The 14445-nt window shown below is 37.2% G+C and overlaps 2 protein-coding genes across 3 annotated transcripts in view; both read left to right on the top strand.

The window, feature by feature from the left end:
- Positions 1 to 11312, top strand: part of rttn (rotatin) — a 64814-nt gene extending 53502 nt beyond the window's left edge. The window contains exons 45-50 of the mRNA XM_016487408.1: positions 396 to 522; positions 8574 to 8782; positions 8997 to 9273; positions 10461 to 10564; positions 10805 to 10874; positions 11020 to 11312. Coding sequence (XP_016342894.1) covers positions 396 to 522; positions 8574 to 8782; positions 8997 to 9273; positions 10461 to 10564; positions 10805 to 10874; positions 11020 to 11102 — 870 coding nt within the window. The 3' untranslated portion in view covers positions 11103 to 11312. The remainder of the gene's footprint in view (positions 1 to 395; positions 523 to 8573; positions 8783 to 8996; positions 9274 to 10460; positions 10565 to 10804; positions 10875 to 11019) is intronic.
- A 252-nt stretch (positions 11313 to 11564) lies between these two features.
- Positions 11565 to 14445, top strand: part of LOC107689439 (CD226 antigen-like) — an 8335-nt gene continuing 5454 nt past the window's right edge. For both annotated transcript variants that reach the window (XM_016487414.1, XM_016487413.1), the window contains exons 1-3: positions 11565 to 11664; positions 12862 to 13188; positions 13356 to 13712. In XM_016487414.1, the coding sequence (XP_016342900.1) occupies positions 11598 to 11664; positions 12862 to 13188; positions 13356 to 13712 (751 nt within the window). In that variant the 5' untranslated portion in view covers positions 11565 to 11597. The remainder of the gene's footprint in view (positions 11665 to 12861; positions 13189 to 13355; positions 13713 to 14445) is intronic.

The raw sequence follows: 14445 nt of genomic DNA, 5'->3' as shown, positions 1-14445 counted from the left end.
TTTTTTTTTTGATCATATGACATGCAAATAAATAGAAAAAAATACCTCGTCTATATTAAGTTTGTTGACATCAGCTGTACATGTAAATGTGTCAGATTTAGCCATACAGGCAGATTGCAGTCCCTGATGGTAGTCTTAAGTGAAAGCAAACTAGTGTAATAATGTGGGAAAAAAGTTTTAAAAAATAATATTATTAATATTAATATAAATAATATTATTTACATGTGCCACAGGCAGATTGCAGTCCCTGACAAATTATCATTGAGTTAGTATAATAATGTGGAAAAAAAAATTGTAGTATGAATTAATTTAGAAATATAGTTCATTTTGAGATTTTCAAAATATGCACTTAAATATGCAGTATTGACTGATGCCGCCAAGCTTTGTCTCAACAGGCTGTGGCTACAGAGCTGCGTCTGGCAGCGGTGCTGATGGCTCTGTGGCCCTGGTTCCTGCTCGACGATCTCACCATGACAGCAGCCCTGGAACTGCTCTGTGTCTACACGACTAACTGCACAGTGGGTCAGTCTTCTGAGAGGTGGAGGAAAGAGAGTGAGAAAAGAGGAATGACAGTAAAAGAGGATTAGAAAGCGAGAGACAGGGTGCTGAGATTATGTATGGGCTTTGTGCTCACTGTAACCGTCTCATGAGTCATGTGGCGGTACAGTAAGTGCCATTGTGTACTAAATGCAAGGCTGACATGAGCCCGACAGCTACAGAAGGGATTGTGTCATAGTCGAAGTGTGCTGCCAGATTACTGGAAACTAGGATGGAGCATTTGTGTTAAGGGGAGGTACTTCAGGTGTAAGTGATTACTTTGTCTGGTTGAGCAATTTTGGCATTTTGCAGCTTATTATATATATACAACCCCAATTCCAGAGAAATTGGGACATTTTGTAAAATGCAATAAAATCACAAATCTGTGATTTGTTCATTTTATTTAACTTTTATTTAATTGACAAAAGTACAAAGAAAAGATTTCTAACGTTTTCACTGACCAACGTAAATGTATTTTGTAAATATGAACACATTTTGATTTTGATGGCTGCAACACTCCAAAAAATTTGGAACAGAGGCATGTTTAACATTGTGTCACATCAACCTTCCTTTTATTTACAATTTTTAATTGTTTGGGAATTGAGGATACTAATTGTTAAAGTTTTGCAAGCAAAATTTTTGTCCAGTCTCGATTGATACAAGACTTCAAAAGCTCAGCAGTCTGTGATCGTCGTTGTCTGATTCTCCTTTTCATGACACATACATTCATTTACATTTTCAATAGGAGTCAGATCTGGACTGTAGGTAGGCCAGTCTAGTACATTCAGTCTCTACGAAACCACGCGGTTGTAGCACATGCAGAATGAGACCTGGCATTGTCTTGATCTAATAACCATGGACTTCCCATGAAAGACATCATCTTGATGGCAGTATATGTCTCTGTACAATCCCAGTATATGCCTCCATGTCAATAGTTCCTTTGCACATATGCCAGTCACCCATGCTGTTTGCTCTGCTGCACCCCCATACCATGACAGACGTTTGCTTTTGCTTCTGTCACTAATGAAAGTCTGGATGGTCCCTTTTGTCTTTGGGACTGAGAACTCGAAATCCATTTTTCCCGGGAACAAGTTAAAATGTCAGAAAACCCGGCAGCATCGCTGCATAGAATTGATGTATAGCTTTCTCCTAGAGTAACAGATATTCAAGTTGCATTTCTTGATGCAGCAGCAGACTGTGGTAAATGACAGTGATTTTCTGAAGTACTCCTGAGCCCATGTGGCTATATTTCACACCGCAGCATGACAGTTTCTTATGTAATGCCATCTAAGGGCTCAAAGGTCAAGCACATTCAACTGAGGTTCCCTGCCTTGCTCTACATGTACTGTGGTTTCTCTGGATTCCCTGAATCTTTTCACAATATTATGTATGGTACTTGGTGAAAGACAAATTTCTTTGCAATTTTGCATTGCGAAATGTGATTTTTGATTTGTTTGACACTTCTCAAAGTGTCAAGTGATGAGCCATGATCCAGCTTTGCTTGCAAAGACTGAGATGCTCCTTATATACAATGTATATAACATGATACCTTGACCTATTACCAATTCACCTGCTTACTGTGAACTGTTTTAAAACAGTTTAACGTGGATATTCTATAACATTTTTACTTTTATTTTGCCTCTGTCCCAACTTTTTTGGAGTGTGTTGCAGCCATGATAAACAAAATTTGTTCATATTTACAAAGTACATTTACGTTGGTCAGTGAAAACTTTGGAAATCTTTTCTTTGTACATTTGTCAATTAAATAAAAGTTCAAGAGAATTAAAAAAAAAATAAATAGATTCTTGATTTTATTACATTTTACAAAACGTCCCAACTTCTCTGGAATTGGGGTTATATATATATACCGTATTGACCCGAATATAAGACGGCTTTCTGACAAGATGCGCATTAAATATCGCATGAGATTTATCGTGCAGCCCTAGAATCTACCTATATATCTATGGTTGTACCTGTATAAATGGTCATGTGACATGCGTTTTCGATTGTGTAGTGTGGACGGAGATCGTTTCTGAAATGCAGTGAAAACACCAGTGTAGATGAGGAACGTTTTCATTTTAAAACAGCAATTTAAAACGAAAATGCACTAGTGTAAACAGGGCCTCAGTCTCAGGTGTCCCTAGAATGTGTCTGTGAAATTTCTGCTCAAAATACCCCACAAATCATTAATTATATCATTTTGAAAATGTCTATTTTGAAGATTTACCGCTGATTACAGAACCGGCTTTCTGACAAGATGCGCATTAAATATCGCATGAGATTTATCGTGCAGCCCTAGAATCTACCTATATATCTATGGTTGTACCTGTATAAATGGTCATGTGACATGCGTTTTCGATTGTGTAGTGTGGACGGAGATCGTTTCTGAAATGCAGTGAAAACACCAGTGTAGATGAGGAACGTTTTCATTTTAAAACAGCAATTTAAAACGAAAATGCACTAGTGTAAACAGGGCCTCAGTCTCAGGTGTCCCTAGAATGTGTCTGAAATTTCAGCTCAAAATACCCCACAAATCATTAATTATATAATTTTGAAAATGTCTATTTTGAGTGGAAGCAGAAACACGCTTTTTTTCTTGCATTTAGTCTCTTTAAATGCAAATGAGCTGCTGCTTCCCTCCCCCTTTTCCAGAATAGGGCTGTGCCTTTACAGCTTGTACCTCAAATATTCTGCCAAAAAACATCCGTTTGGTTTTGATTATCATGTCTATTGCATTGAAATCATGCATTTTAAACCATATTAGTTTAAACTTCTGATATACGGATTTCTGAGTGCACACATCCGAAGCACACGCACAGAAAGCGGCTGTCACTCGGCGTGTGAGTACTAAAATTAGTTTTCTTTCATGTCTTATTGCGCTTAAACTGTCAATACACACAAGTTTGTTAAAAACACACGAGTTACAAAAACAGTCGGTTATGTCTGTGAAGGTAAACAGCTGGGAAAGAAATCGCATGTTTATATTAGATCTGTGTGGCAGCAGCATAATATACAGTAAATAAATCAATAAATCCACCACTCTCTTGTATCCTCTGAGTCTGGGACTCTAAATAGTGTTCTGTGCTTGTCAGTCCAGCCAAAGACAGAAAAGTTAGCATGCTTTGCTTGAACTTTCACCATGGCGTTAGAACTGGTACACCGTTGTCACTTGCGAAAACACAGTTATGCCGGAATTATGCCGTAGTATTCTCGTACCTTCGTAAGATTTACGTTAAACCACTGATGTTACATGGACTATTTTAACAATGTCCTTACTACCTTTCTGGGCCTTGAACGTGTCAGTTGTGTTGCTTTCTATGCAGGGTCAGAAAGCTCTCGGATTTCATCAAAAATATCTTAAAGTGCCCCTATTATGGATTTTTGAAAATTACTTTTCATGTAGTGTGTAACACAACTTTAAGTGAATGAAAACATCCTGCAAAGTTTTAAATCTGAAAGTGCACTGTGTTTAAAGTTATTGTCTCTTGAAAGAAAGTCGACTCATCATCGACTCACAGTCGACTGAATCATTTAAATGAGTTGTTTTTAAAACTAATCCCAAGCCGTTTCATGTTGACGTCAACATGAAACATTAGCATATTGCCCGCCCACTTGTTGCACGCACAGACCTGGGAAAACTTGATTTTCGCGTTGGTCTGAATGAAAATGCGAATTCATTTTTTGCCACTAGGTGCTGCTTTTGGAGCGGTAAATTAACTGTTTCCCCGGTAACGGCTGTACACAAAGCAGCACTATGCTCACAAACGCTGCTTTATCAGGCATTACAGGCTAGCTGAAATGCAAATGAAAATAACCAATCGGACCAATCACCACATATTAGCATAACGCAAAGGAGGGGTTTGGAAAAATGAAACGCTGAGCGAATCGTTTGAGAGTCGTTGAGCAAATAAGGTAAAAATATTTAACGCCGTTAACGCAGAGGCGTAGCCTAGGGTTGGCCTCCCCACTCATAACTGCTGCCTCTGTCTCTATTTTTCTTGACAAGTAGTGCATTTATTCAGTCGCAGAACGTCTTTATGACCACATCAAACCGGAGATGTTTCAGATGTGTGCTCCACTTTAGTTCAGCGGCAGGCGTGAGTCAAACGAGCGTGGAAACTGTACTGTGCTCGCAGTGTGTGATCTTCAATTGCATGCACAAAGGCGCCGGCGCATGCTGTAGCCTGGCCCTGTATCATTTCATATCAAATCACGAAAGAAACTACGTGCATGCAATGTCGTGGTCAGTTAAGGCATGAAGTTACCAAAAAGGCGATTAAAGCTGCCATAAAACTGTGCATGCATGTAATATGTTATATATGAGTCACATTTAAGAATATGTATCTGAAATGGTTTTCCAAACTGTCCTGGAGCAGCCCAGCACTGTCTCTCCCTCATGTAACACACTCAATTCAACTCGTCAGTTCATTAGTAGAGACTTTAAGACTTGAAATGGGTCAGAAAAGGTAAAGAGAGAAAATATGATGCGTGTTAGATCCACGTCACATTCAGCAGCGGCAGCTCTTAAAGAAATAGCAGCCAAAACAACCTAATAACCAGCTGCTGTGATGTCTGTTCATCAAAAATAAAAGAAAAAAGAGGAAATCAATAACTTTTATAGCTTTAAGGATTCATCTGTATTTAGTTTAGAATTTAGTGTTTGATAACTTTATTCAATTGCTGTATATTTCTGCTGAGGGGCACAGGTAGCCTAGCTAAATATGACATTTATTATAAAGGGGTTTATGTGAAGATTGTTTTAAGTTCACTTAAATTAGAAGTTATTTTTAAAGTCTAATAAATGTTCAAATTTATAGCTCTTAATTATAATGTAATGTTGAATGGCTATAGTAAATGGTTAAATATTAGGGGGAATTTTTTTATAGGGAAATCAGTATTAATTGGTATCAGTGATACTGGCCTTCATAAAAAAAGATGCCATTAATCAAATATTAAAAATATACTGTCTTTGTTGTTTGTACATTAATTTGAAGATTGAATGTGAAATTATTGCAATATAAATGTATATTTAAAAACTTTAATGTTAGGTGGGATTAATCGCGATTAATTTCAGAAAAAATGTGATTAATTAGTTATTTTTTTAAATCGATTGACAGCAGTAGTTTTTTGACCTTGCATGCATGTCAAACCTGTTGTTGGGGACTCCCAAAACCAAAATATGAACCTTTCATAACACATAATAGGGGCACTTTAATTTGGGTTCCAAAGATAAACAAAGGTCTTACGGGTTTGGAACGACATGAAGGTGAGTAATTAATAACCAAATTTTTATTTTTGGGTGAACTATCATTTTAAAACCACCTGCCTAATATTGTGTAGGTCCCCCTTAAAACAGCTCTGGTGCGCCAAGGTATGGACTCTACAAGACCTCTGAATGTGTCCTGTGGTATCTGACACCAAGCAGCAGATCCTATAGGTCTCCATGGATCTGATATGTTTGTCGAGCACATCCCATAGATGCTCAATCGGATTGAGATCTGGGCAAGCTGGAGGCCAAGGCAACACCTTAAACTCTTTGTCATGTTCCTCAAACCATTTCTGAACTATTTCTGCAGTGTTTTAGGGTGCATTATCCTGCTGAAAGAGGATATTGTCATTAGCGATCACTGTTGCCATGAAGTCTGCAACAATCTTTAAGTAGGTTGTACTTATCAGAGCATTTCTGATGGCCATGTGCCCATTACTGGTGGACAGGGGTCATCATGGCTACTCTGATGCTCTGCAACTACGGAGCAAACGGCAATGCACTTTCTATCGTGGTAATACTGGAAACATCTTGCCGTTTCCAAACATTCAAAAGTAGCAAACAAAAACATTTAAAATAATAATTTTTATTGCTTCTCAAAGTCGAAACGCAAGCTGTGATCATCTTTCCTTCCTTGCCTCTCGAATGAGAAAAAATGTAGGGTGTGATTTGATTTTGTATATCGGGAAATTATTGGTTTGTTGTCGTTTGCCGTGACCTCCAGTGAGTGACAGGTTGCTGGAGGGGAGGAATTTTTGTCCTGCCCTCGCACCAGTGCACATGAATTAAAAAAAATATATACTGTGCACAGAGAAATAAATAATAAACACTGCAGTATTTAATAAATAAAATCATACATTTTGATTTCATGGTGACTTGAAGTGAAATTGATCTAATTATCTAATAGGTTTTTGAAATCTAAGACATCCCTTTCTTATAAATATTACAGAAAAAGTATTAAAAAATCTGAATGTTATCTGGACCAACTGCTTTGTGTGTGTGCGTTTGTTTGAGGGAGACGGTTAAACATGAAAGCATTTGCACGTGTTTCTGTGTGTGTGTAAGAGAGAGAGTGTTGTACATGAAAGTGTCTGTTGGTGAGTGTGTTTACTTGAACACAATGATTGCTCTGTATCATATCTGAGCTCATGGAAAGCTGTGCTTTGAGACAGGATGTGGCTTCACACCTGTGAAGAGCTAGCAGTGCATGGGTGAATGTCAGTCTGTACATATACGTGTGTGTGTGTGTGTGTGTGTGTGTGGGTGTGCGCATTTGTGTTTTTGCGCCCGTGTGTACATTTGGGCTGTCACTATGGTTTAACAGCACTAGGCTACAATAGCATACTGTCATGTGTGGTGTTCCTCAAGGTCTGTGTTAACAGCAGGTGATGTTGAAAGTTCATGAATCTGGTTCTTCAATTATGGAATCAGCCCTCCAGCACATTTTCCTCACCATCATATTCTGTCCTGTGTCACTTTTATTATATAATTCATTAACTTGCAACACACAACCCTCATTCTTTCATCTGGCCGATTAATATTGGATTTCTTCGGCAAGCAAAACCCTGCTGAGGTCTCTCAATAATCCAGCATCATGTTAAATGATTCACCTGCAGTCTTGCTGTTCTTCAAAATGCGTCTGTCCGCTTACCCAGAAGCAAGACATTTAGTGGTTTTGACACTTGACTAAATGCAGCATTGTTAGACCAGGAGGAAATGTTTTTTTTTTAATAAGAGTTAAACACAGTGGAACAATTCTGTTTCCATTGAGTTTCCACGCTCATTGTTACACAACTGTGCAGTGATATTTTGAGACAAGATGAATAGATTAGCAAAAAGAAAAGGCTTGTGTGGTTTTATATCGCTGGCAATGTTTCCTGTAGCACTTTTGCAGCACCACGGGGAAAAAAGAAAGAACCATTCATAAGTTTGAAATCTAAGATTTTCGTAGAAATAAAATAAAGTCACTAATGTTCACCAAGACTGCATTCATTTGATCAAAAACACAGTAAAAGCTATAATATTGTGAAATATTTCTATTTAAAATAGCTGTTTTCTATTTTGCTATATTTTATAATACTTTATTCCTGTGATGCAAAGCTGAATTTTCAGCAGTCATTACTCCAGTCTTCAGTGTCATATGATCCATTAGAAATCATTCTAGTATTCTGATTTGCTGCTCAAGAAACATTTATTATTATCATTGTTCAATTGTGCTGCTTAATATTTGTGGCAACTGTGGTATTTTTTTTTCTGGATTCTTTAATAAATATAATTTTCTAAAGAACAGCATTTATTTAAAAAAAATATATACATTTTATATATATATATATATATATAAAATGTATTTATTTTATTATTCAATTTATTTATTTATAAGTTATTATTATTACAATTTTACATTGTAAATGTTTAAATTTAAATATTTTCATAATTATATATTAAAAAAAAAAAATCTTACTGACCCCTGACTTTTTCTGTGGTATGTATACATATTCAGTGTATGTGTATATAGTATTTATTAATAATTACTAGTATATTAAAAATTAGTGAAATGTTTGTTTAAAGCTACAATTGTTTTGTTATGCAAGGTGTTTGGCCCCATTTCAGGGTTTGGGAAGGTGCCCTTCACAGATAAGAAACACTGATTAACATTTATCTTTCTGAGATACAGTTGCTTAGTTTCTTGCCTCTCTTTGTATACGTTCTAGTTTTTTTCCATAATCAAGTTCTCTCTCTTTCGCTCTGTCTCTCTTTTGTTCTCTTCCAGCATGCAGTGCTTTATGTAGCAGCAGCAGTGGTATCTCTGGCTCAGTTCAGGCTGTTCTTCCTAAGACTGCGGTCACAAATTCACTGATGCATGGGGTGATGAAACTGGCCTCCCAGGTTGCCCCTGACAACAGCAGCATCCACAGTCTGGCTTTCTCACTGCTGGCCAACTTGGCCATCTCAAGGGACTGCAGAGGGGTACTGCTGAAGGTAACTCACTGGTTATGTTTAAAGCAAAAAATAATTCAGGGCAGGAAGAAATATAACCTTGTGAGACACTTCAGGCTATAAATATAAAGTAAATATAGCTAAATAATTCTGTGCTCCAGCAAGAAAACCTTTTATGACTCATTTGGTTGCATATCCGCCTTTTTGTTTCATAGAGAAGTGTCAACAAAACCTTCTTTCTTGCTGTTTTCCCTAGAGTAACTTCCTGCAGCACTTCCTGTCTCTCCCTATGCCTAAGGCAGGTGGTCGAAGCGGCAGTCCGGCGGTGGAGCCTCTGTTCCTCTGGCTCAAGCTGCTGCTGAACGTGTCGTTTGGGGAGGACGGACAGCAGATGATCCTCAGGCTCCGAGGGGCTTTGGAGCTGCTGGTCGGACTGGCCCAGTCCAAACAATCCAGCTCTAAACCCACCATCCTGCTTATTCTCCACAACATCTGCTTCTGCTCCGCTAACAAGCCCAAAGTCTTAGCCAATGGTATGAGCACTGGATTTACAGGGTTTTACATGTTAATGGTTGACCAACATGTTCCCCTTTGAGTGGATGATGCCAATATCTAATAAGGCTCAGTGGGCATGGTTAAAGGGATAATTCACCCAGAAAATGAAAATTCTGTCATTAATTACTCACGCTCATGTCGTTCCAAACCTATAAGACCTTTGTTCATCTTCAGAACACAAATTAAGATATTTTTGCCCAGAAAGGTAGTAAGGACATTGTTAAAATAGTCCATGTGACATCAGTGGTTCAACCGTAATTTTAAGTAGCTATGAGAATTATTTTTGTGCGCACAGAACATGTGCGTCATGGTACTGTTGTGAAAGCGTGGCGGAAACTGACATGGAAGAGAAGAAATTGTTGAATAAAGTGTTTTTTTTTTCTTTGTGCACAAAGTATTCTCGTAGCTTCATTACATAACGGTTGAACCACTGATGACTATTTTAATGATGTCCTTACTACCTTTCTGGGCCTTGAACTTTTCAGTTGCGTTGCAGTCTATGCAGAGTCAGAAAGCTCTCGATTTCATAAAAAATATCTTAATTTGTGTTCTGAAGATGAACGAAGGTCTTACATGTTTGGAACGACATGAGGGAGAGTAATTAATGACCATTTTTTATTTTTTTTTGGTGAACTATCCCTTTAACAAAATAGCCAAATTTCGTTTGATTAATTGGCATGGCTGATATACCCCCCCCTTCCAAAAAAAAAAAAAAAAAGAAACATCGATAACAACAAAAAACGTATTGCATTTTTTCATTTTATATATATATATTGGTAGGTCTGTGATATAGATTCTAGTCTTTCAAGATCAATTTGACACTGCAAGTGTAAAAATGATCCACCACACCCAGCATTTGAGTCTAGCTACACATCAAACCAATGTTTCCGCCCAATTCCTTTTTTATAGAAAGTGAAGGAAATAAGATGTTTGTCTTGACATGATGTGAATATGCACATGAAGCAGCAAATACACACTACTAAGAAATGTAATTTTTTATTACTTAAAATAATTGCTATAATAATGATTTTATATATAAAATTGTTATAAAACTATGTAATTTTTGTGTGTGTGAGAGAGAGGTGAGAGATAGTTTTACTAAGTGTTACATATAAATACATAGACACATAAATATTACATTTTATCTAAATATTATATATTTCAGATAAAGCGGTTGAGCTGCTAATATCTTGTTTGGGCAGTAGCTCATCAGAAATACGTACCATAGGAGCTTCTGCGCTTTGGGCTCTGTTGCACAACAATCAGAAGGTAACGTCTTTTATTCAATGGCATCTTGTTATTATATAATGACATTATGACAACTTGAATAATGAAATATTGGGAAAAAATATTGAATAGTACTACTAGAGTCAGTCAATAGTTCTTTGGCATCGACATAGGATTCATGATCATTTTATAAACACAAATTACATGCGAGTCTGGCATCTCGCACATGCGCGATCAGTCTCACCCTTTATCTTCTCATCCTGCATATCTCCTCTTACAAAGGCAAAGGCCACTTTGAAGTGTCCTTCCATCAGACTGAAAGTTGAAGAGGCATACATGTCTGCCAGGAAAGGTGGGAATATATTCAGTTTGATCACTGTAGAGCCTCTTATTTTTACTCTCTGATGATACTACAGCAGTAGATGTATCAGGAATGGATCTTTCCTGAGAATTTGAGGTAATTGTCTGTTTGTTTGTTTGTTTATTCATACATACAGATGAAGAGCAGACAAGTGACAAACCCCTGAACGTCTATCTTCTGAAGTGCCTTAGAAATCTCACACACATCTTCAGCTCCTAAGTGCCTCTCAGATCATGAAAGTCACCTAATAATGTGAATGTTTATGTATGTTTTGGTACAAAATTCATTCTGAGTTTTTGTATATTTGTTTTGTTTTGTAGCAAATCAATAAATGAGCTGGTTTTACAGTAGACGCCTCTCCATTCTTCAACTGTAAAAAATGATCAAATGCACTGTAAAAAACTGTATTTTTGGGTGTACTAGCACTTTCTGGATGAATTACATAAGGTCATGATTTTTCCTTTCCTTTGTATTCTATTTATTTTATCATAGGGGAATTCAGAGATTGGTTTCAAGTCCGCTCTTTCAGTTTCAGGTGAAAAAAAAAAAAAGGTGGGGTAGAATTCTCGTTTGGTGAACTTAACACCTCCTCTCTAACAGTGTTTATCTGCTGGTTGAGGATGTGATTGCAGAGTCTTGCAGCTGAACACAGAAAGTGCTGAGGTCGCCTCAGTCCTCGTCAATGCTGTATTCATTCTGTCTCAGAGGAGCAAGATGGTGGCAGTACAAAAGGATTACTGGTACTTCTTGGTACTCATGATGCAGCTCTGTTTTCTAAAAGGTAATTTTTTTAGCAAAGGTAGAAACTGTTGCTTATATATATATATAAAAAAAACATTTAAACTATAGCCTATTTGTTCTTAATTTATGTATATATCAAAGGACGTAATCATGAATGGCGGTTCTTTAGCATGATAAACAGTGTTCCTGTTTACATATGAATTGAATTGACTTTCAGTGCTGATAGGGTGAATATAAATCAGTTTGATCCTATACATTTTAAAGAAGAAATAGTCTGAAATAACTGATTTCTGATTTGTTATAATCCTTTCAAAAAGGAATGAGAATATGTGGTTACATTGAAAGTAACTGGTTTGTACTTGTGGTTGTTGGTTGCATCATTTTTGTTAGTTTAGTTCTCTAAGGGTGCAAAATACAGTTTAATAACCATTAATGTTTAGCTTTATAAGGTTCTTCTGCTGCAATTTCAATAAACAATGTACATGGTTACAGAAAAGCCACACCAGCAATTGTATTTCGGCACATACGCCTTTTCTTTTACTTGGGTAAAATAAATAAATCCTGGAAATATATTGAATTTTTTTAATTGTTTGTCATGGAATAGTAATGTTTAATGGATACAAATCAGAATGTATATCTATTTTAGCTATTACAAATTATTTCTATTAAATATTATTTTGAACTTTTATCAAAGAATCCTGCAAAAAGTTATCATGGTTTCCACAAAAAAAAAAAAAATTAAGCAGAACAACTTTTAAAGATTGATTAAAAGAAATGTTTCTTGAACAGCTTGAAATCATCATATCTGAACAATGTGCCACTGAAGACTGGAGTAACGGATTCTAAACAATTCAGCTTAATTGATGATTTTTTTATTGTAATATTTCACAATATTACCGTTTAACTGCATTTTTGTTCAAATAAATGCAGCCTTGTTTGAGACTTCTTTCGAAACCTTTTTTTTTATCTTACAGACCCCACATTTTTGAACAGTAGTGTATTTCTAAAATACTTCATTATTTTTTTTTGTGAGTTAAAAATATTAAATACATTTTAAAATCCAGCAATTGCAAATGCCCAGAAAAAAATAAATGTTGGTCAGAAGGTGTGCGTGAACCCTGAGGTTCTCTGCCAGTGTCTGTTGACTTGAAATTATGTATCTTTAGATGATTTTGTTTTCTTTTGTGTCCGTTTTCATCTGTGTCTGATTTCCCACACTTCCGTAATGGTCTTCTAGGCTCCGTTCAGATGAAAGCCCCAGGATCAAAAGTCACACTGCAGGAAGGAATGGTATTGGACTGCCTGTGTCCGTGGACTGGCCAGCTCATTATGGTCTCTTGGACTAAAAAGTCTCTTTCACAACCTGTAGCTGTTTATCATCCTCAGTATGGCTCCAACTATGAGTCATCATATGACGGCAGAGTGACGTTTCTGAAATCCACCGCGATGGACGGCAGCATTTCCATAATGAATGTCACTGAGGGCGACATCGGCCAGTATCATTGCTCTCTGCAGACTTATCCTCAAGGTTCATGGACCAAAGACACATTTGTCGAAAAAGCAGGTGAATTATATTTCACCATGTTACATTTTCCAACATTACAGATAAAGTCATGGTGACCCGATAGGTTTAACCCTGAATTGTGATTCCAAAGTATACAGTAAGAATTGCTAACTAGGTTCATACTCTTATTCTAGATCATATAGACTTATACTCCTTTTTTTGTCTAGCAATCACCCCCACCTTCTCTATTCAACCGGACACTAATTTGGTGGCAGCAGAGAATGACAACCTGACCATTACGTGTGACCTTGTCCACAACGGTGAGGTTTACCAAGTAAGCATTGAGAAACTGGACACCGAGGTGAGCGGTAGTAATATTATAGCAACATGTCAGATGCTAGAAGATGGCGTGGAGCTGAGTGAGTTCAACAGTAGAGGACGACTGAACTGTAGTGATGCTATGGAGGTCAGTCTGCACCTCACCAACATTGTCAAAGAAGATGGAGGACTCTACCGCTGCAACTTCAGCACAGATGCCGGTGTCCGGTCCACCACAATCCTGCTGTCCACTCTACCTGCTCAAGGTAGGACAAGGGCTGAACTATCTGTTTATTTACAGCATAGGCGCCCAAACTGTTCTCTACAAAGGACCAAAAAGTCATTATGCATGGCATAATTTTTGTTGCTATTTTCCCCCTCTTGTGGTCTGGCATGGTGGGCCAAACCAAAGGTCATCACAGACCAACTTTGGCCCACAGATCCTGGTTTGGACATCTCTGATTCACATGTTCTTTTGTCCACATTTCCCCAAATAATTTGGGGGGTGAATTAAAATAAGAAATATTTTCATTTTGATTTGTTTTAGCTTGATTTGCATTTTATAAAAAACAACAAGAACAAGTCATTGATGCCCCCTAGTGGACCCCGGGCCCTTGTTTGAGAACCACTGCCATACTAAAATTTTCTTTTACCATTTTTTTTCAACACAAAATATAAAATTGATATGAAAAATGTTAAAGGGGTCATATGATGCTTTTTTAAAGATCATTATTTTGTGTATTTGGTGTAACAGAATATGTTGACATGCTTTAATGTTCAAAAAACACATTATTTAAAAAAAAAAAAAAGAAAGTGAAGTGACATGTGGCCAAGTATGGTGACCCATACTCGGAATTAGTACTCTGCATTTATCCCATTCAAAGTGCACACACACAGCAGTGAACACACACACACACCATGAACACACACCCGGAGCAGTGGGCAGCCATTTTTTGCTGCGGCGCCCGGGGAGCAGTTGGGGGTTCGGTGCCTTGCTCA

Source organism: Sinocyclocheilus anshuiensis, unplaced genomic scaffold (assembly GCF_001515605.1).
Source record: "Sinocyclocheilus anshuiensis isolate Anshui unplaced genomic scaffold, SAMN03320099.WGS_v1.1 scaffold1529, whole genome shotgun sequence".
Lineage (NCBI taxonomy): Eukaryota > Metazoa > Chordata > Actinopteri > Cypriniformes > Cyprinidae > Sinocyclocheilus > Sinocyclocheilus anshuiensis.
The sequence above is the reverse complement of the archived record's forward strand: the minus strand, read 5'-3'. Positions and strand labels throughout refer to the sequence as shown.